This window comes from Pristis pectinata, chromosome 1, assembly GCF_009764475.1.
Source record: "Pristis pectinata isolate sPriPec2 chromosome 1, sPriPec2.1.pri, whole genome shotgun sequence".
NCBI classification, from domain to species: Eukaryota; Metazoa; Chordata; class Chondrichthyes; order Rhinopristiformes; family Pristidae; genus Pristis; species Pristis pectinata.
In genome coordinates, this window is record NC_067405.1 from 58123439 (window position 1) to 58150771 (window position 27333).

General features: G+C 37.1%; 1 protein-coding gene across 3 annotated transcripts; it reads right to left on the minus strand.

The window, feature by feature from the left end:
• sf3b1 (splicing factor 3b, subunit 1) lies at positions 1-27333 on the minus strand. 3 transcript variants are annotated; one of them, XM_052015416.1, is made up of 25 exons: positions 27135-27333; positions 24042-24217; positions 23294-23395; positions 22560-22674; positions 19628-19707; positions 18714-18878; positions 17292-17589; positions 16835-17050; positions 16012-16133; positions 13964-14161; positions 13073-13174; positions 12798-12977; positions 10867-10953; positions 10457-10727; positions 10110-10255; positions 9470-9616; positions 8477-8602; positions 5730-5951; positions 5313-5495; positions 5076-5187; positions 4856-4976; positions 4345-4476; positions 3719-3991; positions 2248-2464; positions 1-1525 (listed from the first exon to the last, which is right to left on the minus strand). In XM_052015416.1, exons 1-25 carry the CDS (start codon positions 27160-27162, stop codon positions 1367-1369), a joined length of 3978 nt encoding a protein of 1325 aa, XP_051871376.1. In that variant the 5' UTR covers positions 27163-27333; the 3' UTR covers positions 1-1366. The 3 variants fall into 3 exon arrangements, 2 of the variants coding, with proteins under 2 accessions (XP_051871376.1, XP_051871387.1); XM_052015427.1 differs by lacking the exons at positions 23294-23395; positions 24042-24217; positions 27135-27333 and adding an exon at positions 20077-20132 and having other exon boundaries at positions 22560-22640; XR_007956313.1 differs by lacking the exons at positions 1-1525; positions 2248-2464; positions 3719-3991; ... (14 more) ...; positions 16835-17050; positions 17292-17589 and adding an exon at positions 20077-20132 and having other exon boundaries at positions 18842-18878; positions 27135-27203.

Here is a 27333-nt window from a genome sequence, read left to right on the forward strand (position 1 = left end):
CAGAGAGACATATTTATTACAACACCAAGTATGCCTGCAGTGAATTATTTAAATGAAAGTACAAGCCTACCAGTTGTGGAATACGAAATTGTAAGTGAACCTGACCACATAACCAACGAGTGACGTGTTCATTATGCTGTCTGGATTCACAAGTTTTCAAAATTAATTTGTCAAAATTCAATATGTCAGAGAGATAAAGCCAATCATAACATTAATCCCAAAGTTCATACTGTAGTAGCTTTAGTTTTAAGGTTTTATAAATATTACACTAGAGAATGTAGAGTATTTACAACATAAGCTGGAGAGATTTAATGGCAGCAAAACATTGTCAAAAACCCACCTCCATATACTTGGAGGAATTAGCCAATTCTTAAGTGTCACTGTTAACACTATTGTGTAAAACCCAGCAAAGATAACTGATCCCAAAATATCTGGCCCAGAACTGAGGCTTTGATTTTGTGCTGAGTTTTCTATTGTAGTAGCTACATGCTTTTCCACATTTTAGCTCCATGGATGAGCAATCATAGCATATATGTTTTTATTTTTCATTAACAGTGACATGATTCTTCCATTCAAACTTTGACTAGGATGCATTGTTTTACGGGGATAAATGAGCATTTTACAACTTGTAGTGACGTAGATATCAGAAGCTGATTAATTCATTCAGCTTGTCAATTTAATGGCATTTTGCTCACTTTAGTCCGGGGATCTTTTATCTGCCTTGATTAAGCAGCGACAGTTCTTGTATAAGTAATAATCCCCAAAGTTATTCCTGGAGATCTTTGTCACCAACTATAGAAAAGATCATGCAAAGTGAATCACTATATTTTAGCAAAAGTAGAAAAAGGTACATTCGGTCACATAAAGGTAATTAGGGAAATTTAATTGTCCTACAAGTTAATGAAGATAATGTGTTCCTTATCTGAAAAGCAGTTATCTTAAAACTTTCTTAAAAGCACCTCAAAAATAACTTGAGAAATATAAACTGGACTTAGACTTTTTATGTTTATTTTTTTTTAAGAAACAACCTGTCAACACAAGGAATGAAATCTAAATCTCAATAAAGACAAATTCAAATGAATTGTGAATTGAATATTCATCATCCTGCTGGTCACGATAAGACTTGGCTATTTAACAACAAGTAATGGGACAAAATTTACAGTCTTTAAGTCCCTTTAAAATAAAATTGTACTACTAGCCCTATCCACTTACTACTTTTACAATCCGTTCCAACAAGATGATCAATGTTTTTATTTCAGACTGTCATCACATCACATCTGAAGCACAGCATAAGATTGGGTAACCAAGGGCAATTACAATGCAGCAAAATAGCAGACAAAGACAATGTGAAGAATGATAACTTGCTTTACAAGATGTAGTCGAGTTCATAGCGGACATGTGTATTTTTTTCATCATTAAAGATCCTTGGATAATGTGCAATTAGGGCATCCTGTGAACCGATGTAGATTGAGTTGTAGATTTTCCAGTACACATCACGTACTTTTCTGGCTGGATGGAACAAGCCCTTTCAGAAAGCAAGCAAAGTAGAATTTTACCATGCTGCTGATGGGCCAATAAGGATTTCAACATTGAGAAAAAACATTTAAATGCTAATTTTTAAAATTAAAAAACTGCTTAAAACCAAAAGGCTTCTAGAATCTGCTTTCCTCTGTTCATTAATTAAAACTTAATGAAAGGATTGAAATGTTTAAATCACTGAACTTGAAAAGTGCGACATGAAGTACTGGTGAATTAAATCAGACTGGCAAAGTGGATGGTACAATCTAAACACGTGTAGTTTATTAACCTTCAGTTCCATGAAATTGTTCTCCTACCCAAGGAACGCACCAAGCCATGTTGAAAACCAGGAAAGTGTAACCTGAATTACTGTAATATGCTTTGCAAGTTTTCACCAACATTAGTTTCCAGAATTGCAATTTCATGAAGTTAGTAGATGTATGTTTGCACCAAGGACAAATTGTTAACTTTAGCTGTGTTACTGTGAGAAGGCTGAGCACCTTCCTCACAGAGGGAGGGAAAAATCTTGTACCTTGGCTACTCTATTGCACCTTCTTAGTGACACTGGAGATGATAGGTAAGGAAATTTCTAGAAGAACGTCAAGATAAAGAGACTTGCAACAGTTAAAAGTCACTAGCTGGAAGTCTTGTGAAGAACAGTAGACTGACAAAATATTGCAAACAGAGCAAATCTAATCCAAATATGTGGCTGCAAAGATTTGAACTTACCTGTAAACAATATTGTAGCATTCTACAAGGTCCTAATGCAACCCTTAGGCCCTCCAATGCTCCCATTACTGCCTGGATAACATGTGGGGATGTTTCAAAAACATTGGGCCATACATAATTTAACAAATGATTTAGAGCATCTTCACAGCCAAATCCATATACTCCCAGGGACATGTGCTGCACAACTGCACTAGCTGTCTGTCTATGAACCAGGTCTCTAGAGCAGGGAAGACAAAAAATATTAATTCATTATTGCAAAATAATTGCAACTCTTTTGTGTTTCCTGGCAATATAAAGCAAAATTGTTTAAAATACATATTTCAAAGTCAAGGTCAAGACATAATCTGTTGAAAACAACAATTAAAAGCTACAAGGTATACCCATTTCCCATTATTAGTTTATTTTAATGAGTTTCGCAACAGCCAAGTGAAATACTCCAGCTGCCTTCCAGAGATGGAAAAGGAGTCTGCACCAAACTATAAATGGATCAGATTCTGCAGAAAAATTCTGGCAGAAATAACTTTACCTCCTCTAAGTGTGAACAACTTCAGTATTTCATTGCTTTTAGAGCTTCTAGTGAAAGGCACTAGATAAGTAAGCCTTATTTCTAAAATATTGCTTTTCTTTTGAAAGCAAAATCATACAATATACACAGTTTGGCACTTCTTTGATATTTAACGAACACCAAATTTCTTTCCCTTACCACCCTCCTCTTCGCAATGGGCGGTAGAACTATGCTATCATTTCACAAATGTTTCAAGTAAGTTTTTTTTACTTGCACATCTTGCAAGTGATTATATGACTATTGGATGACAAAATTACAGCATGAGTAGAGCATGATTCGGTTCCCCACAAATGTGAATATTAATTTTTGCTTCAATGGAGCGCTTACAGCTTTATTATCCTTCTCTTTACCCTGTACCAACACAGACAGCATGTGATCACGTCCAGATAATTTAATGCCGACTGAAAGAGAAATACTGATTACGATACTGAAGATCCTTCTCTTACTCTTCTTTCAAACATTTCATGGGATGTCGTGAGAATTTAACATCTCATCCAAAAGTGACATCTCTGACATTCCCTCAGTAGAGGGATAGAATGTCAGCCCATGATTTTTTGTTTTCCAGCCTTAGAAGCCTTTAACTTTATCTTTTAGATTTGGGACAAGGTTACTAACGACTGTATCACAGCTGACTTTACAGAAAAATCACAACTAGTTTGTCAAAAGAACCATTAACATATAATTCCCTAGAGTATTTAAGGTTTTACAATTAACAAATCAAAAGATTAAATAGTGGCTTCTAAAATAAGGATTACATCTGAAGCTAAATTTGACCTTTGTATTCACTACCAAAACACAAGAAAAACAAAAGATCTCTGTTACTTAATTTTGAAATTTGTTCCATGTCAATAAGAAACAGTGGTCATTGGCTGTTATAATATGTCATCAGAATTCAACTAAACTCACCTGTCCATTAAAGCATCTTCAAGCAATGGTGTTACCGCATAAATATAATCTTTTCCCATTTCGCCTATGTACTCAAATAAGAATGAGAGAGATTTAAGCACACCATTCTGCACATTCAGCTCAGGAACTCTATATTCATTCATCAAAGCAGGAAGCACCGTGAATGGAGAGCACGTTTCTGCCACAATAGCAATAGCTACTGTGGTACAGACCCTGTTCTGACGTTCTTGAACCTTCAAGTTATTCAACAGTGTGGCCAGTACATCATGTGGACTGAAAGAAACAAGTGAAAAATCCCATCAGAATAGTGACTTTCATATATTGGTCAAACAGTACTCGAAATTTAAATTGCATATATGTATAAATACAGAAAACATTTCCTTTTAGATAGTAACAGGAATCTAATTCAGTTATTTAACATAATAAGAAAAGCAGCAAAATTAGGGCCTTTATAGTGAATCAGATATTTCCTCGCTCTGTGCAAGTGTGCAGCAGTCTTTCATCATTCAACCTTTACACTTTTAGTAAAGTGATAACTAAACATATCCACAAACACAAAATAAAACCAAAACTAAGCATTGACAACCAAGTCTACTGCTGCTGTAATTGACTCTCACAGAACTTACCCAATAGCTTTTGCAATGTAGCCAAAGGTGTTTACTGTTGCTCTTCTGATAGCTTTTTTGTGTGCCTTCAAGAGTTCTAACAATTCAAAGCAGATTCGCATCCATTCACGAGCAGATACATACTCTGCACCTCTGAATCAAGTACACAGACATTCAGAAACAGGAAATAGAAACACTGTATAATTTTTAATCAGAATTAAATTAAGGTCGGCACAACATGATGGGCCGAAGGGCCTGTATTGTGCTGTATTGTTCTGAGCAAACTCAAACCAGTTTTCACTCCATTTTAATACACCAACTCTTCAAGTCACAAAGGTCAATTTGTTGGATTTTCCTCTTTACTTTCCCCAAATTTCTTTTAGGTTACCACATCTAAATTTCATTCTCATTTTCTGCAAGACACATTTGATCAAGTACCAAAGGAAACAAAAGTACAGTTCGCTACTTACATAATTACTCAACAAGGTTAAAAAAAATGTTTACTTGGTCAGAACATTAGTCAGCTAATTACCGATCTGCAATTCGTCCAACCAGGTCAATACAGTTCTCCTGCACCTTCTCATGCCTGTTCTTCAGAATTGGAGTAAGCCGTGGAAGCAGATCCTTAATCGGTGGAGTCATTTTATGCATGCCTGTAATATTAAAATGGCAGAAAAGCTTGTTGCAGTGTTCTTTTCAAATATTTCATGTTAATTCAAAATAAACATTCTGAATTTAGATAATGGACATACCTATAACATTTACAATAGCTTTCAGCGCTCCCAAAATACTACCCAAAACTTCAGGATACTCTTCACCCAGGTATTCATATAGCACAACGCCCAAGTGGCCCATCAGTTTTTCCTACAAATAGAAAGGTTTGTAATATTAACTCACATGATTTGGACTAGAAACAGTAAAATATATTGCAAACTAAATTCATTGCAGTAGCTAAGAAAAGCTAATACTGTTCTGAAAAGCATACATACCTCCTGACAGGTCTTCATAACCACTGCAATCCGAGAGATTAGATCTGCAGCCTGCTGTCGTACTTTAGCGGATTTATTGTTTAGACGCCACAATACTGTACCACAAATCTGTGGTAAATAGGGCTTTACACGCTTACCCAATGCGTTTACCACTGTACCAAAACCATTCAACATTACAGAATCCTATGGAAAACAAAATCAACAATGAATATTGGAGCAAATGTACGAAAGAAAACAAAGTACAAAAACACTATACACTATTATTAATCAAAATAAAATTCACGCAGTGAACATGCCATTTTAACATTCGGAAAACTGAAAAACCATCGTAGAACTCATATACAGTAGAAATTAAACAGCCAGGGATTTGCACTGCTGCTTGAAATAGATTATTTGAATCCGAACATAAATGCACACCTCAGTAGTCTGCTCCTGGAATGCATATAGGATGCCATCAATGAGCTGTTCTTCTAATTTATGATCAATATCTGCAGCTCCCAGGTTACCCATGATCTTTTCAATGGTTTCCATCACCATTTTTCTATATTGCTCAGCTTCATCTTTTAAGTCATCAACTATCCTGGAGATTATTTCTGCTGCTCCAACCTTGTTTGCAAGTTCCACGGTGGTATCTACTAACTGTCAAGAACAGAAATATAAAAATGTTATTCACGAGTACCTAAAACTTCTGTTACCTTATCTGAAACCTTCAATAGGGATGAGAACAGATAATTCCTGGTAGATCACTTCAAAAGTACATTAAAAAATGGACTATCTGAAAGGTTATAGAAATCAGTATAGTTTCTCAACAGTGCATGAAGCATTGAACCTTGCTCTGCTACAACTGTACTGGGAATAGTATTACGAGGATGGTCTCCATATGTTAATTGGAGCAAACAGTGATAATGTCCTGTTCCATTACAATAAATCTCAATTAGTTCCTAATGCACACTTTCCAGAAAATCATTTGACTGTGATCCCTGAATTTCCTTTCCTGTACTGTACACTACTTTAAGTCCTCTCACTATGACCTTCTGCCTCTACGTATTGCCAAAATTAGAAAATGCTATTTTCCTGAAAAAAGCATGCATACTATTAAATGATAAAATGGCAATAGATAAAATAATGAGACTTTTTATAGACAAACCTCCAAGACCTTAATGATTTCTACTACATAAATTGAAACAAACAGGGAGGAAAATGACAGATATTTTATCAATACACAAGAATGATCAAGGAAAGAAACCATTTGACTGCAGGTTTGCCAATTTATTAAGGACAGACACTGGAATCCATCACAAGCAACAGTGATGACTGAACAATACGAGCTCATCAGAAAGACAGCAACGATTTCTGATGGGTAGATAGCATCAGACTAGACGAGTTTAAGTTTTAACAGGCTGTTAAGAGAACGATCTGCTGTCTTCTTCAATTGATAAAAATTCCCAACAAGAGACTGACAGAGAAAATTCAAGTGAATGGAATTAGCAGGCTGCAAACATTGTAGCTTGATCCTATTTGAATATTTTTACTAAGGAGAGAAAGTTCAGAGGCATGAGTTCACTATGGGAGATTATCCATCCTGGATCAAGAGAGACAAACTGGTCGGTTCTAAACTTTAAGAGACAAGTAACTAATTAGGAGGAAGCCAGGACTACTGTTCACAATTTATATCAACAATGTGCCTTTGGAAACAAATACGCAATTGCCAAGTTTACTATTATTGAAAGGGACCAGGTTAGGAAGGGTAGGGAATCAATATTGAAAAGGAACAACATATAAGAAGTTGGTAAACTTGATGAATAGGAATATAATTGATCCATTTTCTGCTATGATTAGTGTGAGGCTTTAATGTTTTGTTAACAGATGTGAGGAGGTCAAAGATTACCCGGAAAGTAAGAAACTTGGGTTCAGGAGCAATAGGATCTGAGAGTACTTGAGCACAAATCACCAAGAGTAGCAATACAGATTTAAAAAGGCCAACAAAAAGTCAAACCGAGCGCATTTGGAAAACCGTGTCCAGCATTTATCGCCATATTGTAAAAGGATTGAGAGTCATTGAGAACAGAAAATCAAGCTTATATCTTTCAGGAAACAAATCTATTAACTAACTTTTGGATTCTGAGGATCAGCACTTGCTGCCCATCCCCAATTGTCCTTGAAGGTGGTGGTAACCCACCACCTTCACCCAGTGCATTTCTTCTGGTGAAAGGATCCCCACTTTTCTGTTGCAGTAGTTGTTCCAGGAATTAGGCCCAGCAATAATGAATGGTTACTAATATCAGGTTGTTGTGTGACTTGGAGGGAACCTGTTGGTTGCGGTGCCCAGGTTCCTGACTTCCTCCTAATTTAGTTACTTGTCTCTTAAAATTTAGAACCAACCAGTCTGTCTCTCATGGATTCCTGACACTGACTGTGTGGGACCTCATTTTCCATCTTTAGCCATTATGAACATCTACCTTTTGTGCCCATGTTTTTATCTTGCAACCACCTACCTTTGTATTCTGCTGACTTTCCCATGACCTTATTCACTGATCAATGAATGGTACTTTAAGGCTTTCTGCAGATCCCATACAATTAATTCAATAAGACTAGTCAAGACTCTGCCTTTCAAAATTGGACTATTTATTACTTTTTGATCTCTAAACATTTTCTTCTTTACTTCTAGTGGGGTTTGATTACTCTTCAAAACATGAAACTGCATTTTGTTCTAACAAATTATTTAATACAAACTAAATATAAAATTATGTCCAGATATAGCCCATCTGGACCTTTATTTAAATTTTAAACTCATTTTACCATTTTATTTCAGCTGATATGCTTGAATTAGATGATAGTAGTTATCCAGTATTTTTGCCTCTTTGCTGTCAATGCCTGTGTTTTACTCTTATCCAACCCCAAGAGGCCATAACCCCATACAGACTTTCCTTATCTGCAAAACTTACTCATTTTTACATCCCTTGTTAAGTTAAATTGATAGTTCATCGGTGCTTTTCTAGTGCACTCTTTTTCCATTTCTCTAGGTGTTAGACCTTTCTCCCTGGAGTACATATAATTAACTGTAACTTTTATCTTGTACCTTTATTCATCAGTGACCTCATTATATCAGGTATGTGTTATCCTAATCTCCACTGAATACCTGCACCAAAACAAACTGGTTTTACCTGTCTGTAGTTTCTCCTGTCTAAAGCCATTCGATGCTGCCAGAAGTGCTTGAAGAATGGAGGAAGGATTTCAGTTTTGATGTAGTTGGCTTCCACACCATCTGTTCCACAACATTGCTTTACCACCTACAAATAACAAGTACAATTAATTACCAGAAGCAACTATGATTAATTTTCCATTAGTTAAACCACTTTAGAGACAAACTCCTTTTGCAATGAATGGAATAATCAGGGGTTAGACCATGCATAAAATGTGTTCTTTATTTACAAACTACTTACAACAATAAAACCCATTCACTAAATTTGCAGCTTCATTAGCACTATATTAGCAAAGCATATTGGGAGAAAGTGCAGTGCCTGGAGTCAAGAATGCTGAAACAAAATATTTTAAAAGCAGTAGCAATATGTTATCTTTTAGTTTTACAACTATGCAAATTTAAATTATACTCTAATACACGAAGTGGATCGGCAGATCATATATACCAACTTAAAACAACTCGAGTCAAAATTATAGTATTGATAAACCCATTTTACCTGAACACAAATATTTTCAGGACATTAAAATGATTCCAACTTGCTTTTCATTAAAAAAAATGCTTATTAAAACATTAAAAGGAATCATACAGCATTCTGAGGCCATTCACCTTATTGTATGCATCAGGTCTATCACCCTTCTCTAGTCACATAGCCCTGAAAATGTTTGATGTATATCATTCCATTTAGAATGTTACTATTGATTAGCTTCACTCAGGTTGTGCACTTCAGATCAGGAAGTTATATTACCCCAACCTCCCTCCCTTTCATGTTTCATTCACTAATCAAACACAATTATACAGAATTAAGATTACCTGCATATCCAAGACATGACTAACAAAGGATAACATCCAGCAGCAAAAATTCAACAAGTCAGTAAGCTACAATATTTAGTTATGCTCAAAGTTGTTGTTAAGTATAACTTCTAGAATATCACCACCATAATAATTACAAACTTGCCTTGAGTACGATTTTTTTCATTTCTTCATCAGGAGACTGAAACTCTCGGATAAGGATCAACATCACTTCTCGTGTATAGTAGTTAGCATATTCAGCATCCATAAGGGGAATCAGGTAACCAATAGCCTTTAAAAAGGCAGCCAAACCCTAGAACAGACCATATTGATATTAGGTGCTAGAAAACAATATTCAAGCATTCAAACGAACATAATCTGATCAATAAACAGCAAAATGGTGGTTGAGACTAGGATGCTCTACTAAACCGCAGAATGCCAGAAGAGAAAGCACACTGTGAAAGCCAAATGACTTTACATTTCAAGGGAGAAATAAATGACCAAGCCAACAAATCCCAATTGCTGGATCATCTAAACATCATGAGATTTCTTGAGTTGCCTAGTTCTTGTTGGAGAATGACACAAAGTCAGAAGAACACAAAAGAAACTCCTAATCTTATGATTAATTTTTGTAAAACCTTTATCTGCACACATTAATTTGACTAACACATAATACAAAAAAAATTCAGATCCTAGACTATTTTAATGTTTTTAAGTTCCTTCATATTTGTTGTAATGTGTAATGTTATTACATCTGCTCACTGACAATAGTCAAACCACTGAAAGAGCTACAAAATTATGCTTACTTTGCCTCTGTGCTGTCGAATACCTTTCCACAATGGTTTTAGAACAGAGTCAAATGACTCAATGCCGTATGGGGTTGCAGCTTCAGCCAAGGCAGCAATAGCCAGAGCACTGATAGTTCGTACCTTCTGCTGCTCATCAACCAGACCTGCGGGGCAAAACAAAAATTCATATGATCAAATTATGCAATCATTCAACTTCAGATATAGCGAACTGAAACAACAATTTAAAACTAAAATCATCTATACATATTTTATATAAAATCTAAGTGAATTTCTCACTTGATGGTCAATTACTAAGTGGGATGGACAAATAACTTTAAGAAACCATTTATTCTGTCAATACACACCATGTTCAATAATCTCAACCAAGCTCCTCAAATGAGGCAAGATGGCACAACCCATAAGGATGGCAATCTGCTGCACAATTTTGATTCCTGTGTGCCGAGCCTGCCATGATTTCTTGCTCTTGCACACAGCTTTGAGGAAAGGCAGCAGTGATGGAATACCCAGAGCTGAAGCAACAACGGCAAAGGCTCGAGCTGTTGTGTTTCGTACATATTCATCCATGTTATCAATATCAGGACGCATAGTAGAAATCATGGTGGCAAGACCTGCAGCCTAATAATACAGAACACAAACAAAATGTCAATCCAATATACAGGCAGACCAGAATTTTTTCCAGTCCTATGGACAGACATAAATTTTCCATTTTAAACTTTATTTGGGTTTGAAATGTTTTAAGGGACTGTATTCAGACCTTTGCTAAGTTAGAGATGATTTCTCTGCCTTCCACTCTTGCATAATAGTCTTCATCAATCAGCAATGGTTCAATAACCACAAGAATCTGTAACAAAGTGGCAACAATTTTGTTAGTAAATAAAACAAACATGTATCCGTCACTAGAAAAACAGACAGGAAATAGTAAATGCTAACAGCCCAGTTTGACTGACTTTCTGATTCTCTTGAGAAACTTAATCTCATCATATTTCTGTCAAGATGGTGAGTGTAGGGCTTCATTCTCACATGACTTATAATTTTATTTAAGGCAGCTCATTAAAGGATATTTCTGATTGTTATTGTTACTTCACTTGTTTGCATATATCAAAATATATATGTATTCTATATAGTACATCAGGCACACCAACATCAAACAGCCCTTACATTTCTCCCACTCTCCAACAAAAATGAAATGCAAGATTCAAATTTCTTTTTTAAAAAAAGTAGTAATGAATATCATTTACTATTACCCCACAACTAACTCACATAGTTTGTGGGCTGATAAATGCCAGAAAATTGGTGGGTAATGCTTCAACAATCAAGTCTAACCATCTAGCTTTCACGTTCCATGGGATTACCATCATCAAATTCTCCATCATTAATCAGAACCTATCTGCACCAACCACAAAGCAGGTAAGAGGCCAGGTTTCCTGCTGCAAGTTATGTCACAAAATCCTAAGGCCTACACACCATCAAAAAAGCACAAGTCAGGAGTGTGATGGAATATTCTCCATTTCCTGGACGAGTGCAGCTTCAACAACATGAAGTTTAACATCATTCAGATCAAAGCAGTCTAATTGTTTGGCATTCCATTCTAAACATGTATTCTCTCCCCCACTGGTGCATAGTGGTTGCAGTACATACCTTCTACAAAACGCACTGCAGTTACTTGCCCAGGCTACTCTGACAGCTCCTCCCAACTCCACAGCCTCCAACGCTGAAGACAAAGGCTTCAGGCACATGGGAATTCCAAGTCACACCCTATCCAGACTTGGAAGTATATTGCCAGTCCTTCATTGTTGTTGGGTCTAAATTCTGGAACCATCAGCACTGTAAGTACCTTCACCAGAAAGATTATAGCAGTTGAAGATGGCAGCTCATCACTGCCTTTTTGAGGGCAATTAGGGACAGACTGTAAATACTGTCCTTGCTAGCATTGCTCAGATCCCAGGAAATGAGTGCAATAAAAAAAATTAACTTGAATTTTGTTTCTACCACTACCCAAAGTTGATAAACTGAATAATTTGAATCTGAAAGACCTGTCAATCCATTATCACTAAGTTGCCCAGCACAAACATCCAGGAACCCAAGGGAGACTGATAAAATTTACTAACTCTAATCCCACCACTGCAACTACCAGAACAAGACAATCATGGTTATGACTATTGCCTCATTTCTTCAAAGTTTACCTGCCAATAAAAAAAAAGCATGGCAGATGTAGGATGGAATAGGTGGACTTGTACAACTGAAGCTACAATGATCAATCTAAACACCCAATGCATGTCTTGGTTGGTGCCCTGTGGGTCAATGTCCAGCAGTAGCACAATATGACAAAACCCCACAGGATACATTAAGCTAATATTAATAGGACCTAGCAGGTTTACAACTTCTACCACTAATGAGAAATAACTTCACAAAAATATTACAGCTGTCAATCTTGATTTGGATACATCAACACCTGTTCTCACTGCTGGGTAACAATCCAAGAATTTCACAAGACCACTGTGGAAGTACCATCACAGGCGTTGGTTATTTTTGTTTTGACAGCAGTACAACACAATCTCAAGGTAATTAGGAAAAGGCAAAAGAAAATAGTCTTACTAGCATTGTGCAGGACAACTGTTTTCTAAAGGTGTAGTTGTTAGGTTCATCTTTAACAGGATACACTAAAAACTCACCCAACAGACATACCTTGTGCACATATGGTCGGACCAAATCATCCAACTTGTAGAGGATTCTGTCAATAACTTTAACCAGCAAGTGGCGCTCCTGGTCTTCAAGAGTTGGAGACATCAGCAATGGGAGAATCTGATTGAACAGGGGACCAGCTCCAAATTCTCTGGCTTTATCGGTAATTTGACGCAAAGCAGCCTTGAAGTGGGAAGGAAGAAAAAAGAAAAATGACATTTTTTTTCCCCCAGAATGACCCAACCAGTTTTAACAATCAGAAAAAAAATTATGCCTACCTTCCTCATTGGAGGAGTACCATTCTTTATCTTCAAAAGCAACTTCATTATCTTTCTTTCTTTTTGCTCTTCTGGACTCAGGGTAGATTCATCAACTTCAACCTGGTGAGCACAAATAAGAAAATATGCCTGTTGAGTGCTGCAACACCTTAAATCAGATTGTCCAAAACTTCCTTCATACAAGGCTTTTACAGCATCCTTCTATCCAAATGTTTAAATGAAAACATTTAACAAAAGTAAAACTTCATCTGCACTGGACACAAATCACCATTGTTTGGTTGCCCTCTTCATATGGAAGACCATGTTTTCTTTTTACATTTTCAGTTGAGTCAATATCCCCATCATTAAAAACTATGAAAAAAAACCAAGTTCTTCAGCTTTGTTAGGAATTAAAAATGGAGATAGAAGTACCCATGCCTGCTTTCACACTTCAGCATGCCCTCTACATTTTGTGCTTGTGGATTACAGTTGAGGAATAGTGGGAGGGAGTTAGGGTGGATTGAATCCATCACCACCCTTTTCAGTCAAAGCACAATAGTGGCGGGCACCCAGGGTGAAAGATATAATCTATTACCTATATAACCTTTACCATATTCTAGGATATGAAATATCATAATCCTAATATCCTGAAGCATTTTAAATGTTCAGTTTCAATTTGCTTTCTCCTACTGTAAACATTCAGCTAATGAATCTGCACATGTGTAAACCATATAGAGACCATGACAAATATACATGGGAAGACATTACTTCAATTCCAAAATCGGAAGCAATTGATGAAGCCTGTATACAGTTAATGCAATTTATTTGACTACAATCTCAACAGTCCTATTTACCTTCCATGTATGAACCTAAATTTTACTGGGCAATTACAATATTCTCAACTATACTTACCAACAATTTGTCAAAGTACTGGATGTCATCAGGCTTCAGGAATGGAAGATTACCAGAAGGCTGATCATTCATATTCTTTGCTGAACGTTCCTCAGATTGCATGTGGAAACCAGTTAGACCTCCAAGTGGTGTTGGTGTTGCAGTCAGTTTACGAGCAGGTGTTCGGATTGGAACATAACCAGCTGGAGGTGGAAGGACCTGAAAGCATTTAAAAGCAAGCTATTAAATGTTCAATCAATACATGATACCAACAATTCAAACAAGACATACAGTGTCTCTTTACCCTTCTGAACTTTCCTACGTGGACAATTCTTTCCTTATTCAAGAGGTAAAGAGCAACATCTCTTGGTGAACAATTTTAAAATGAGAGAATTATCAAATAAACTTCTGCCTTGTTAATAATTAATAAATATCTTGTGCAATATGCCACTAACATAATTTGCCAAATTGCTAATATATCACTTCTGAGATGACTCTCCAATAGTATAACTTGCTTAGAAGTTCTTCAAAATCTAAAAAGATATTTTCCCAGATACAAATTTGAAAGCTGCAGCAGTTTCATTTGAGATTGTAGCCCTTATCTCATGTTCATTTGTCATTTTTAGACACTGTCAATATGGAGGTTAATACTCTCTATCATCTGGTGAACCCTAGAAATGATGATAGAGTGCTGTAGATGTTTCATATGACTGCCATCCATGACATAATGTACACTGATACACTTGGTAAAACTTCAATAAATGTGGGCCAACATTTCTGACCTTGTTGCAGATTTCCACAAAGCAGGAAAATAAACAATTTATTGAGAGAAATGTGAAAAATTAGCTACATGGTTAACCAGACTACAATAATCAGTATCAAAAATAAAAAAAATGCAGATGCTGGAAATCTGAAATGAAAAAAGGATGCTGTAAACATTCAGATTAGGCAGCATCTGTTGAGAGGAAAACAGTTGACGGCTTTTCATTAGAAATCTAAAGAGAGATGATCTCTGTTTCTCTGCTGCCTGACCTGTTCAGTACCCCCAGTAATGTTTTTAATTACATCTGAATTTTCAGGTTCTATTCTGCAGATGCAGAGTTCTGTTCAGTATCTGTGTTTCTACATTCTTGACTAAAACAAGGATTGGTCATCATGAACCCCAACCTACCTGCTCAAACTCACTGTCTTCATCTGCCCACAGTTTTTTCTGTTGCTAAGACCTGTATGATGTGATACTCTGCATCCAAACTAGTGAGATGCAAGGGTCTCCAAGCAGCAGGAGAGACTTATTGTCAGGAGACCCAAGAAACATTGTACACAGATAACACTTATACACTCAGAGGCCAAATTCCAAATCACAATTGACTCTGAAGCATACAAGAGAATAGGCCTTGCATTTCACATCCATGAAAAGGTCATCTACCTTCTAGCCCTCAAGAAAGGTCCCTTAGGCAGCTCTTGCCCCACCCACGGCGGAACCTGCAGGTCGCACATTGGCCTATTCAGCTATCTCAGAGCCCCAAGCTAGAGTGAAGGCTGAGTGACGACAACTTCTACCAGTGTTTCCCAAGAATGCCTTGAAGTCTGACAGCTTATCAACTCTCAAGAGCTTTTTAATGGTTTTTAAAAATCTGACAGAAAGGTTCATATAAATTTAAAAGTTTAAAATTGAATACATTAAAATACTAACAAATACTTAAGAAAATTAGGTAAGGTAAGCAAACCACTCACTGGACTTCTTCCATTCCTTCAGTCCTCTTTGGTATAAAGCTGAAGTGAATCCAGACCTGCTCTTCAGCACCTTGTGCTCCACTGCTGTGCTGAATAGTGTGTTCAGCAACAGAGAGGACAGCCAAATGTGCTGAGAGAAGTCCAAGACATGCCAAGCTGCAAACAGCTAATAGTCTAAAGTGCTGGCTACCAATAAGCAAAGTATGGTTTAGTTTCTCAACAATAACACACAACCTCAGCAGTAAAGTCTCCAAGCAAACCCAATGTCTTCTGTTAAGTACAATTAAAACAAAATAAACAGAATACAATAATGCACTAAATTTAGACTACATTACCTTGTAGCCTTCAGGGAACATTGCATCCAGTTCTTCGTCTGTAAGTGGACGATTCCTTTCATCAATTTCACGCTCCCAACGCCAAGCCTGTAGTTGTTCAGGGGTCATACTCATCAAGTGACCTAAGAAATTGAATTATTTTGATATTTTTTCTCTGAACAAGTTTCAACCAGTTCCAATAATGCAAACTCCTTGTAGAATTGTCATTTCACAACCTGTCAACTTATTTACATTCCCAATATAATTGTTAAGTTGGAAATTAATGCAATAAACATCAATATTAGGAACAGGATTACAAAGCATCGTGCTTTTTATGGCAACAAATTTTAAACTTCTAATCAGTGATTCTGATAGTTTAACTAATTATCTAACTAACTGTTTCATAAGCCTCTATTGATTAAAAAAAACATTGAGGACCAGAATAAAGTCAGTAGCTCTAGCTTGCAGTGCAGAAAGTAAGGGTCTTTCACCATCAACTAGAAACCAGAAGTGTTTGACAAAAACAAAGTGCTGGAAATATCCAATAGATGAGACAGTATCTCTGGACAGAGAAACAGTGTTTCAAGTATCTTGATATTGGAATGGAAATGGACATTGTATCAAGGATGAGGACCACACTAACTTCAATAATGTTGGCTCCCTCTCCTCCACAATCCATGCTCAGATATGAAAATAAGCCATTTGATAAAGTACCTGTAGTCTACTATTGGCTATTAAACTACAGTCAAACATGTGATCAAACACAAAATACAGCATTTTATACTGATTCACCAGATATAAATTCAGTAAACATAGTTTTTGTTTTATAACTAAAATCACATACCTGGTGTTGGCGTTGCCATAGCCATTGCTGGTGTGCCTTTTGGTGTGATTCCACTTGGAGTAAGCAATGGAGTACTACCTCCCATCTGACTAGCTGGTGTTTCATCCCAACGAGATTTTCTTTTACTTGCACCAGGGGTTGGAGTTTCACCTATGGAGTCACCTCCACGATCTGTACGCGGTGTCTCAGCCCATCCACTGCCATGTCCAGGTGTTTCTGAAGTTAAAATAATGGACAGTGAAAAGGTATCCAATATTAACACTTTAAATTCTGGAAGGATAATACTCCCATTACCAAGATAATCTCTGTAAGTGCCCTTACTTTATATCTAATATTTTTGAGATTTCAAATTAATCTGTTCCAAAATATTCCAAGGAATTTAAGATATTCTCCTTAACTATTTTAACAGAATCACAACAGTACGATGCAATTTCCTTACAGAAAGACTTAATCTCACCTCTATCTGTTTTCGGAGTTTCATCCCATCTGTTTTTGCGCACACTGGAAGTTGCACCTCCGTGACCTGGTGTAGCATGCCCAGGTGTGTCTCGTCCAGGTGTAGCAGCCCCTGCTGGTGTGTGACTGGGAGTGGGTTCCCACATTCTTGAGCTTGGGGTTGCACCAGGAGTCTCACTGCCCTTTGATCGACCAGGAGTTTCATCCCAACGGCTCTGAGAAGGAGTGTTGCCAGGTGTGTGACCAGGAGTATGCCCAGGTGTGTGTCCAGGTGTATGCCCTGGTGTGTGCCCTGGAGTCTACCAAAAGAACATGTAAAGTTGAGTTTGTTAAAGCAGATTTATTAACCATTGAAAAATATCCAATGATGTTGTTTGCAAAAATAGACTCCACCCAAATGCTCACTTTAAGTATTTCAGTAATCAGTGTTCAGAATGGATTCTCAACTAACTGCTTTGTGAATTTCTACAGAAAAAATTAGTTTTTGTACCAAAAAGGAGCCTTATCCTTCTAGGTCCTGCAGACATCTGTAGAAGAATTCAAAGGAGTCTCAAAACATAACTTGGCAAAGAAAATTACTGGTTACAAATAAATGAAGTCTCAGAATTCACGTAAAAAACTTCCCATTACGTAGCTGAACTTCAGACTACTGTTGGTTGCCCATCAGATAGAAATTAAGGCAGAGTACAACAGAGATTAAGGCAGAAGAGCAAAACCTTGATGAAAGTTAAGATTTAAGTATTAATGAGATGCTGGTTGGAGTGAAGGTGAGTGGGGCACAGACAGAAGGAGGCAATTCCAAAGCTTAGGAAGTTGGCAACAGGATACAGATACAAAGGGGAAGGTAGTGAATTTGAGAACTGATCAAAATAGAATTAGATTAGCTTAAACATTTATAAGGAAGTTAGGAGTTGGATAAGGGACTTAACCCAGGCTTAGAGTGTATTCCTCAGCATGAATGTCATGTTTGACTGTCAGTATGCAGGTGACATACTCCAAATGCTTTGGGTTAGGTCAGGAAAAAAAAGTAAGTGCTTGGGCTCTGCTCAGTTTTGCATTGGCTGAAAGTAGCTAATGGTCGGACTTTAATTTTTATATCTCAGACCTTTACTTCCTGATTAATCTGTTTTGCAGTGGATTGCTAAGACATGGAAGCTCAGAAGAAGCCAGGTTCTTACAGACTTTTCCCAAGTGGCATGCTACTGAGCCTAGGAAAAAGCTAGCTGGGTTTCCTGGTTTTGATTCAACAACTGAGTATGGAATGAGATTCAGATTTTCAAAACTCAAATACTTATTAGCAGACCTTGCCATGTTTCACTGATGAAGAAAATTCAATTAACTGAGTGACTATGTGTGGATTGACTTGGCCAAGAAAAGAAAGTGTAGCAAGAAACAAAAAAAAAGATATAGTCTTCTCTCTCACCTCTGCTTGATCCCAGCTGGATAATTTCTTGGGTGTAGCGCTTGGAGTTTGATCTGCTGTTTGATCCCAACGGCGCTTGCGCTTGGCAGGTTGTTGGGCTGATCCATTGACTGCCTTTAGGTCTCCAGCTTTAGCTTTCTCAGCTAGCTGTTGTCTGATTTCCCTCTGGGGGTGGGGGGGGGGGGGGGGGGGGTTGGTGGGAAACAATGGTCAGATTAGTCAAACTTCAACACTGAAACCACACTCTTAACATTTCATATAAGCATGCTGGAAGGATGGGGAGGTGGGTGTCAGCATTGACTAGAAATTCAACTAGGCCAGCCACATAAATACAGTGGCTACAAGAGCAAATCAAAGGCCAGGTATCCATGCCGGGTGATTCGCCTCCTCACAAAGCCTTTCCACCCTCTAAGGATTGTTTGGAGCAGGGAGGATTAATCTCCATTTGCCTGATTGAATTCAGCTCAAACATTCGAGAAGCTTGAGAGCATCCAAGATGAAGTGTCTTGCTTGACTGGCACCCAATTCACTCATCTTAAGCATTCATTTATTTCCATCGTCACCAGTGGGTTATGGCTACAAAACGTGCTGTAGTTACCCATTTAGAACACTGACAGAAACTCCTAAATTTGCAAACTCTACCAAGAAGCATAAGATGATCAGCTACATGGGAACACCACCACCTGCAGTTTCTTTCCAGCTAACAAGCCAACTTGAAACAAATTCATGTTCCTTCATTGTTATTGGGCATAACCTTTAAAACTTCCCACTCAATAACCTTTTTCCAGGAAGTCTGTAGCAATTCAAAGGTGGTTCATTACTACCACTATCTTGAGGGCAATTACGAATGTGCAATAAATGCCCACAAACATAACAACAAACAAATACGAACATTATTAGAATTCTGCCATTACCTCTTCCTTTGTTAAATGCTGTTCTCGCATAACATCCATGTAAGTTCTGACATGCAATTTAGGGTCTGGTGTCTTTCCACCTGAGGGACAAAAATAGTGAGAATAGACAAAAAAAAACGATTAGTGCAGATATAAAAGAAAGTTCAACTTTATTTTATCTAGCTATGATATTTCTGCATTAATAATTTAAATATTATCTTGGTTCAGCTTTTTTTCTTTAAATTTAAAATTGCTGAATTCTCAATTTTCATATTTGTTTAAATCACAGCAACTTACAGAGAAGCAACCTGATGGTCAATTTAACCTGCTTGAATACAAACAGCAATAATTACAACAGTCTAAAAATAAATGCCTAACTGCAGTAATAAGCAAATCATACGCAAGACATCAAAACACATCAAGTGTCCATTATTGTTGGTTTTCCCTTGTTGATGTTCCGGAATACGTACACTGGCGGGCCTGTGTGTCCATCTGCAGTTCTGACTTCAAGCAGCAGAACAGAAGCCTAGAAAATTATCTCTTTACCATTAGTAACACTTTGGAAAGGGTTTTAAAATTCAAAACATCACACCTTGTGTTAGTTTTTAAAATCTCACTCAATATGTGTTCTAACAAACTTTTTTTTAGGAGAAAACAAATTTTACCTGCTTAATATTAACTATATTAAAAAAAAATTGTAAATGCAACTATTTAAGCATAAAAAGTTACTTCAACAGGATACTTTTATTTGGGATTATGCTGTTTGGGTTTGTCTAAAAACATGCTACACTGGCAGTGTCACACTGCCACTCTCATTGGACTTCCTTTTGGTTTAGTTTTTCAGCATAACCTACACACGATCTGTTGCACTGCACCCTTAAGAATGCAGACAGGACTGTCATAGCAGTACTGCTGTAGGAAAGAAATTAAGGACAGTTAGTATGGGCCCGTTGAATTCCGGCAAACATATTTAGAGCAATTACAGTTACAAAATTGTCAGATTCTATCCCTGATAACACATACATACTGTAGGTCTGATACCTCTCAATTAAAGCTGTATCACTAACTAAACTGAAAGCATTGTAAATATAATAAAACTTCCTGTCTTCCTAAATGCAAGCTCACTCACCTGAATAAAAAATAAACCTCCATTTGGCCCTCTATGCCTCCCAGTATCAACCTTATCACTAATATCTAACTTGCTATCGTAAAAATTATTTCTAAAAGGACACTCCAAATTAATTCAGAGGATGATAAGCTCCAACCTAGATTTGCAATTAAAAAAATGAACATGGAGGAATCCAGCTTCATTAGAGCTGGAACAACCAGAATCATTCTCCCACTTGCCATCAATTTTTCCTAACCTCTTACAAAAACACAGATCCTCGCAGATCCACAGTTTCACCTCACTCTGCTAGCTACTCATTATGTGGGTTTAAACAGTAGATACTGTCATGCAACTTCTCCAGAGGAATGAGTTTGAAGGATGCCACAATTAAGGCTAATCCAATGTAATGTTCATATCTGGTGAGTTTTCACTGGGATCCATGAAGGAATAACAGTGCACTTTACCATTTCTCTAGCCCAGGAGAAATGGGAATGATGGCAAAGCCCAAATTCTGATCCTTGCTAACTTTGTGAAGATTGGAAATCCATTTAGCAAAGGTTCTAGAACAGTGGGGCAAAACATATGCTGTTATTTTTAGTAGGAAATTACTAGGAAGCAGTAGATTGATATATTTCAATCTGGCAACCTCATATTTTGTAATATTTTTGAGAAACAAGTGTCAGTTAAAACAAATGAAAACCCAACCTATGTTTGATAACTGAAGAAGATTTGAGGGGGAGTTCAAATATTTTATTGCTTTCAGTTTCTATAATGTGATCAGTACTATTTAATATGTCACTTAACAAGCCTTTGCAATTAGTGAATGTGCAAACCAATTTATGGATGTTTAATTTGTATAATGGTGAATCAATTGAAAGAAGTCTGAAAAATGCAAACTTGAAGGTTTTTCTTACACTAATATGTTTCCAGACAGACATGCAATTATAAGTGATTTTTATGCATGAATTACATAGCCTACTGCAAGAAATTAATTGAATATTTAATGTGTGCTGAAATAACATGTTTAGTCAATATGGTTGCACTTAAAGGAGTTTCCACAAATTAATCTCAAATTTAGTGTTTCTGTTGTAAACGTTGTTGGATTTGAAGCAACCATTCAGAAGGAATTGCTAGATTATACTTTGCAAAGAAATGGAAAATTTGATTGGAAAATGTTTCGAAGTTCATACCTACAATGGATACAAAAACACTTTAAAGCTCATCTTTTCTGTTCTGGCAGGACGAATGAACAAGGGATATAATCACCATAATATTTTGACTCAGCCAATGATCTGTGGGAGATGGCTTTATTTGTTGGGCCAGCAAACCTCTGAATATATTTGGAAGGCCTGTTACTTAATCTTTCTGCTCATTTTTGTAAATGTACCAAAACCTTCCACACAAGACCAGTGCTGAAAGTCCTGTTCTTTTATGACATTCACATTATAAATATTACATCTTTCCAGAAAGACGTTAACTGTCAATAATCCCCATGAAGTCTATAATTTCATTCAAGAACAAAAATTCAGCCAACAGGTCTTGCTTCAAACAAAAAAAACCTCACTAATATAAACACACAAGGCAATAGACATACTTTCCTGAGCACATACAAAAATTTAACATCTCAAGTTGTACTGTTTCAACAGCCTGCCGCTATGTACAAAAGGAAAAAGTAAATTTTCTTATATTGCATATCAACATGTATTTGTACATGCTGATAAGCAAGATTTGAAGCTACCTGCTATTTTAATCAACGCAAGCTGTGAAATAAGCGAAGCAAATAAAGTTCGAGGGCACAACTGTTATACAACCTCAATGAAGAACAGCACAATCTGAAAAAATTACCATCTGCAAATGGATCATGCCGCTCTGGGGAAATGATCATCTGTCTCCTACGAGTTTTGTACTCATCCTCTCGTTCCGCAATTCGCTGCGGTCGATGTTCAGCAAATGGATCATACTACAAATGAAATAAACAAAGAGATAAATAAGCTGTGAATGGGGGGGAAAAAAACTTAAATTTGCTCTGTATAATTTTATCCATTAAACAATGGATCAAATTACCAATTTTATTATGACCCAGTTATTAAATACATATTAAATGCTGTAAATAAAAATCCCAAAATCAAATTAGAGTTTATTGTCATATGCACAAGTACATGTCTGCACTGATGCAATGAAAAACTTACTTGTAGCAGAATCACAGGCACATAACATCAGTTCATAGCATCCCAATTCAGCAATAAAGTTCTACCCAAATTCACACAGTCCCACAATTCTTGTAAGGAACTCTGAACAATCATGCCTAAATGGAAGTTATCCCATCCACATTGCATGGTAATCTTCCAAAAGGCAAGACTGCCTTTTCTTTATTCTTCAGACCAGGGCATTGCAGCAAGATCAATATTTATTGCCCATCCCACAAGAATGGTTATGATGAACAGGGTTATACATCTACCAAACTGCACAAGATTTAAATAACCAGAAAACGTTCCAAGTGGATGATAAGGAAACCTTCATTTCTTAATCAGGCACCAAACATTCAATAAACACATCAAGTTAAAGGAAAGCAATTCCACCTGCTCATTTGACTGTGGTATATCATTCAGGAGCGCCACTGGTGCATGGTATCCCGGCTTTTTCTGGCCAAGCAAACTTGGAGAGGAATAGTCATCATCATCCTAGCAAAACAAATATACAATGTTTTCATTCCAAATATTTTTAAAACAAAATTAGCTTCACATATTTTTTCCAACTGTTGAATCTTTTTACACAATTAAATTCAAGAAGTACATGATTTTCATATCTGCCTGTTCCATCCCAGGTATTTTGATCAAGGATTCCGCCAATGAAATCTTACAACATTAATGCCAAAAAAGTGTAGTGAAAATAGAATATTTTAAAAGAGAATGGCTTATTTTGGTTTGCTCTTACAAATGCTTCAGCATAGTTTTTATAATTATTTATCCTTCAAAACTAAGGCTGAACAACTTACTGTTCTGTACTTCTTAATGTCAGATTGGAATACAATTACCTCTATAATGATAAGTAATTCAGCATAGTATTTGAACCAAAGGCTCACATGGTTTAATGCCCGATTCCACCAAATATTATTTCATGCAGCATTTCCAAATTCAGGCTTAGTAGAAAACCCAAAAGGAAAAAAGTAGCGTATTACTCCAGGGTAATACAGAATTTCAGTCCGCTGTCTCACTTTTACAGCATATAGGGTAATCCAAAATAAAATATAGCCTAAAAACGAAGTGTAATTGAACAATAATCAAAAAATAACTACAATATAGTAAATAATTTAAGCCAAGTTATTACCTCTTCTTGCTCATTTGCAGGAATTGATGTCATATATCCTGCAAATCTGCTGTCACTTCCACCATAGATCTCCTGATCATAGTATCCCGTTGAATCAAGACCAACTCCATCTGCATCACCTTCTACAACAAGAGCTGCCTTCTTGTTTTGGATTTCTCGGATCTGTGCCTCAATATCTTTGGAAAGAAGAAAAAAAGATATTCAAAAGTAGTTACAACTTGAACAAATCAAATTTAGTAAGAGGTGAAATGATGCATTTGAATTTATACATAAAAAATACATTACATCCACAAACCATACAAGAAACTAATTACAAACAGATGTAAAACACTAGTTAATGCTTGCTTTGTAAACTTTTATACCTGTTGTCAATCAAACTTATTGTACACAGATAACCAAAAAATATTTGACCCATCATAATCATGATTTAATTGAAATGAGTATTTATTACAATGGAAACCACTGCAGACTTACCTACCAGCACACGTGAACAGATATAGCTTGGGCCTTTCCAGTTCCAATATTCAGTCCAAAAAAAATTACAGCACAACTCATTACATTCAAGATAACAAAAACTGAGCAAAACTAGTCTTGACCCTAAGGAAGTCAATAGCCCATTTATTGGGTTGAGTTGTTCTGGCTGTTTCCGATAGTTCCTTATGACAGTTCCTATAGTTCCTTATAATTAAGCTCTAAATTTATGAGGACCTGCTTAACTGCTGATTTTAGTACATTTGTCGCAAATTCTGAAAGGATACAAGAATAGAGAGAACTGGGGTATATATGCAGAGCAGGACAGTTTGAGAAAGTAGTTAGAAAGCATATTGGGCTTTATCAATGGAGGCAAGAAGTGCCAGTATGGGAGAACCATGATCAACATTTATAAAATGCAGGCTTGGCTGGAGATGCAGCATTGTGTTCAGTTCTTGGTGCTACACTTTAGGAAAAATGAGGAGACTTTGGAGAGTATACAGAAAAAATTTACCAATATGATTCCAAGGAATGAAGGACTTTAGTTACGTGGACAGACTGAAGAAGCTGGAGTGCCTCTCCTGGGAACAGAGGAGGCAAGTAGATCTGATCAGAAGCATTTAAGAAAAATCATGAAGCGCTAGAGAGTAGACGGATGGAGAAACAGTCCCCCCCCATGGGTGGATGGTCAAGAACCAGGGTACACAAAACCATTCTCCTATCCCTTTTAGAATAAGAGTGATGAATATGCTAAAATCAGCACTTAAGCAGGTCCCCATAGCTTAATTATAGCATAAAGAACTGTAGGAAACAGCCAGGACAATTCAACCCAAAAAAGGCCAGGACAATTCAACCCAATAAGACATTGTTCCGCAATTTCAATTTGTCTGTTAAAAAAAAGTGCACCTAAAATTATGTGACAGCATGAAGAGAGAAAAGGATAAAAAAAATAAGGGGTAGGAAAATTTAATAGCAGAATTGCTTGTACTACTTGTTTCCATGACTCTTTTAAAAAAAACCTATTCACTGAATCTTAGCTATTGTAGTGATTTACTGATAGCTCACAGAGCTGGCGATGGTTCCTTTTTGTTCTGAAAAAAAATGTGATTGCCTCAAATGAACTGCACTTTTAGCCCTCATCTTGCCTGGAAAAGTATTGTACATGTACAGCAATTATTACTCAAAATATTGAATGAATTTTAAAGAAGTGTTCAACACAAAATGCAATGCAAATGCACCTAATTTAAATGCAAAAGTAAAAAGCCATAAAAGGGACACAATATTTACATTGTAAAAGCAACAGAATGAGAATTATATGAAATCATTTTGGCTCTCTAACTGGGTAACCTCATTATAGTAATCAAAAGCTGCAGATTTTTAATATTGTGACATTACTTGCAGGTCAGAGTTAGTAAACTGCAAATTTTGTAATTATCAACCAATGAAAACTATCATTTTCATTCTCCCATCAGGAATTCAAGATTAGTGTGTAGTGGCATAATTGCATATTTTGGGGGAAAAAAACTGGCTAAAATTAGATACGAATTATCTTGCAATACATACTAATGTACTCAAACAACCATGATTCTCCTTAATACCACATCTTCAAGGAATCTTTAAAACTTCACAAGGCAGATCAATTGTTAATATATGTCATTCCAACCCAGAGAATCCACCCATTTGCAAGAAGATTTTGTGATTAATTCTGTAACCTTTAATATAAGCACTTATAAACAATCTTAGCACAATTCCATAATAATTCACAAATCAACACCATTCTCAATCCAACAGCTTTGAAAACATTCAAAATTTACTGAACTGAGCTTCCTCATTGTACCAAGGAAGTTGATTAACAGGACACAACATCCATTCATTATGTCCGGGAGCACAATATAAATACTAGATTTATGCAAATTGTTAAAATAAGGTTTGTGGCAGTAGTAGATTGAAGTTTGTTGTGTGAATAAAAAGAAAAGGATATTTTTCAGAAAACCCGAAGTATGGGCCCCAGTTTCTCTTTGAATATGGTTTATGTTATTTAAAGAAGAAATAGCACTCAAGTTCATCCACCAATAAAAACGGCCCAGCAGCAATTTGAAAAGCTTTGTTGCCACAGGCAGAATGAGCGAAGTTGAAATCTCATGCACCTTCCCAAAATCAACTCTGCAGGGAGGTTTTGACGGTGAAGGTGTCCGAGTGGGTTTGTTATTGACAAGGCCACAGACCAGTTACGTGTCGCCACCTGGTCGGAAAACTCTTTTGCACGCAACCGCCCGAAATGCACAACGCTGCGAGCGCGTTTGGGAGGCAGGGAGTCCGTTTTCTTTCTCTTTATTTGAATTCCACCACGTTACAAGTTTGAGGAGTGCGGCGAGCCGGCGGGGCAGCGGCCGGAGACGGGCCTCTCCCCCTCCGCCTCTCAGCACGACGCCATTTCCCGACTGGTTCCAGCCGCACAGAGCAGCGGCGCTCCGCTCCGAGGGCCCGACCTCCCCCTTCCCCACGGCACACAAGGCTGCCGGAGCGGGTGGGAGGTCGTCCCCGCGAACCTCGCTCGCACCTTTCCTTCGCTCCGAGTGACAACGCGCTCGCCAGCACCAAATAAAAAATGATCGCCATTACCTTCATGTGTTTTTGCGATCTTCGCCATTTTGTCCAAAGATCGAGAAAGGAAGCGAGCCGATGACTTTGTTCCGGTGGTGGGCGGGGCGAGGATTGATAGACAGGAGCTCAGGGGCAGCGCCACAGATGCTCTAGGTTGTTCGCCTTTTGTCTGTAGGGGGGTTCACCTCAATTCATGAAATCCCTTAACTTTCCTGTC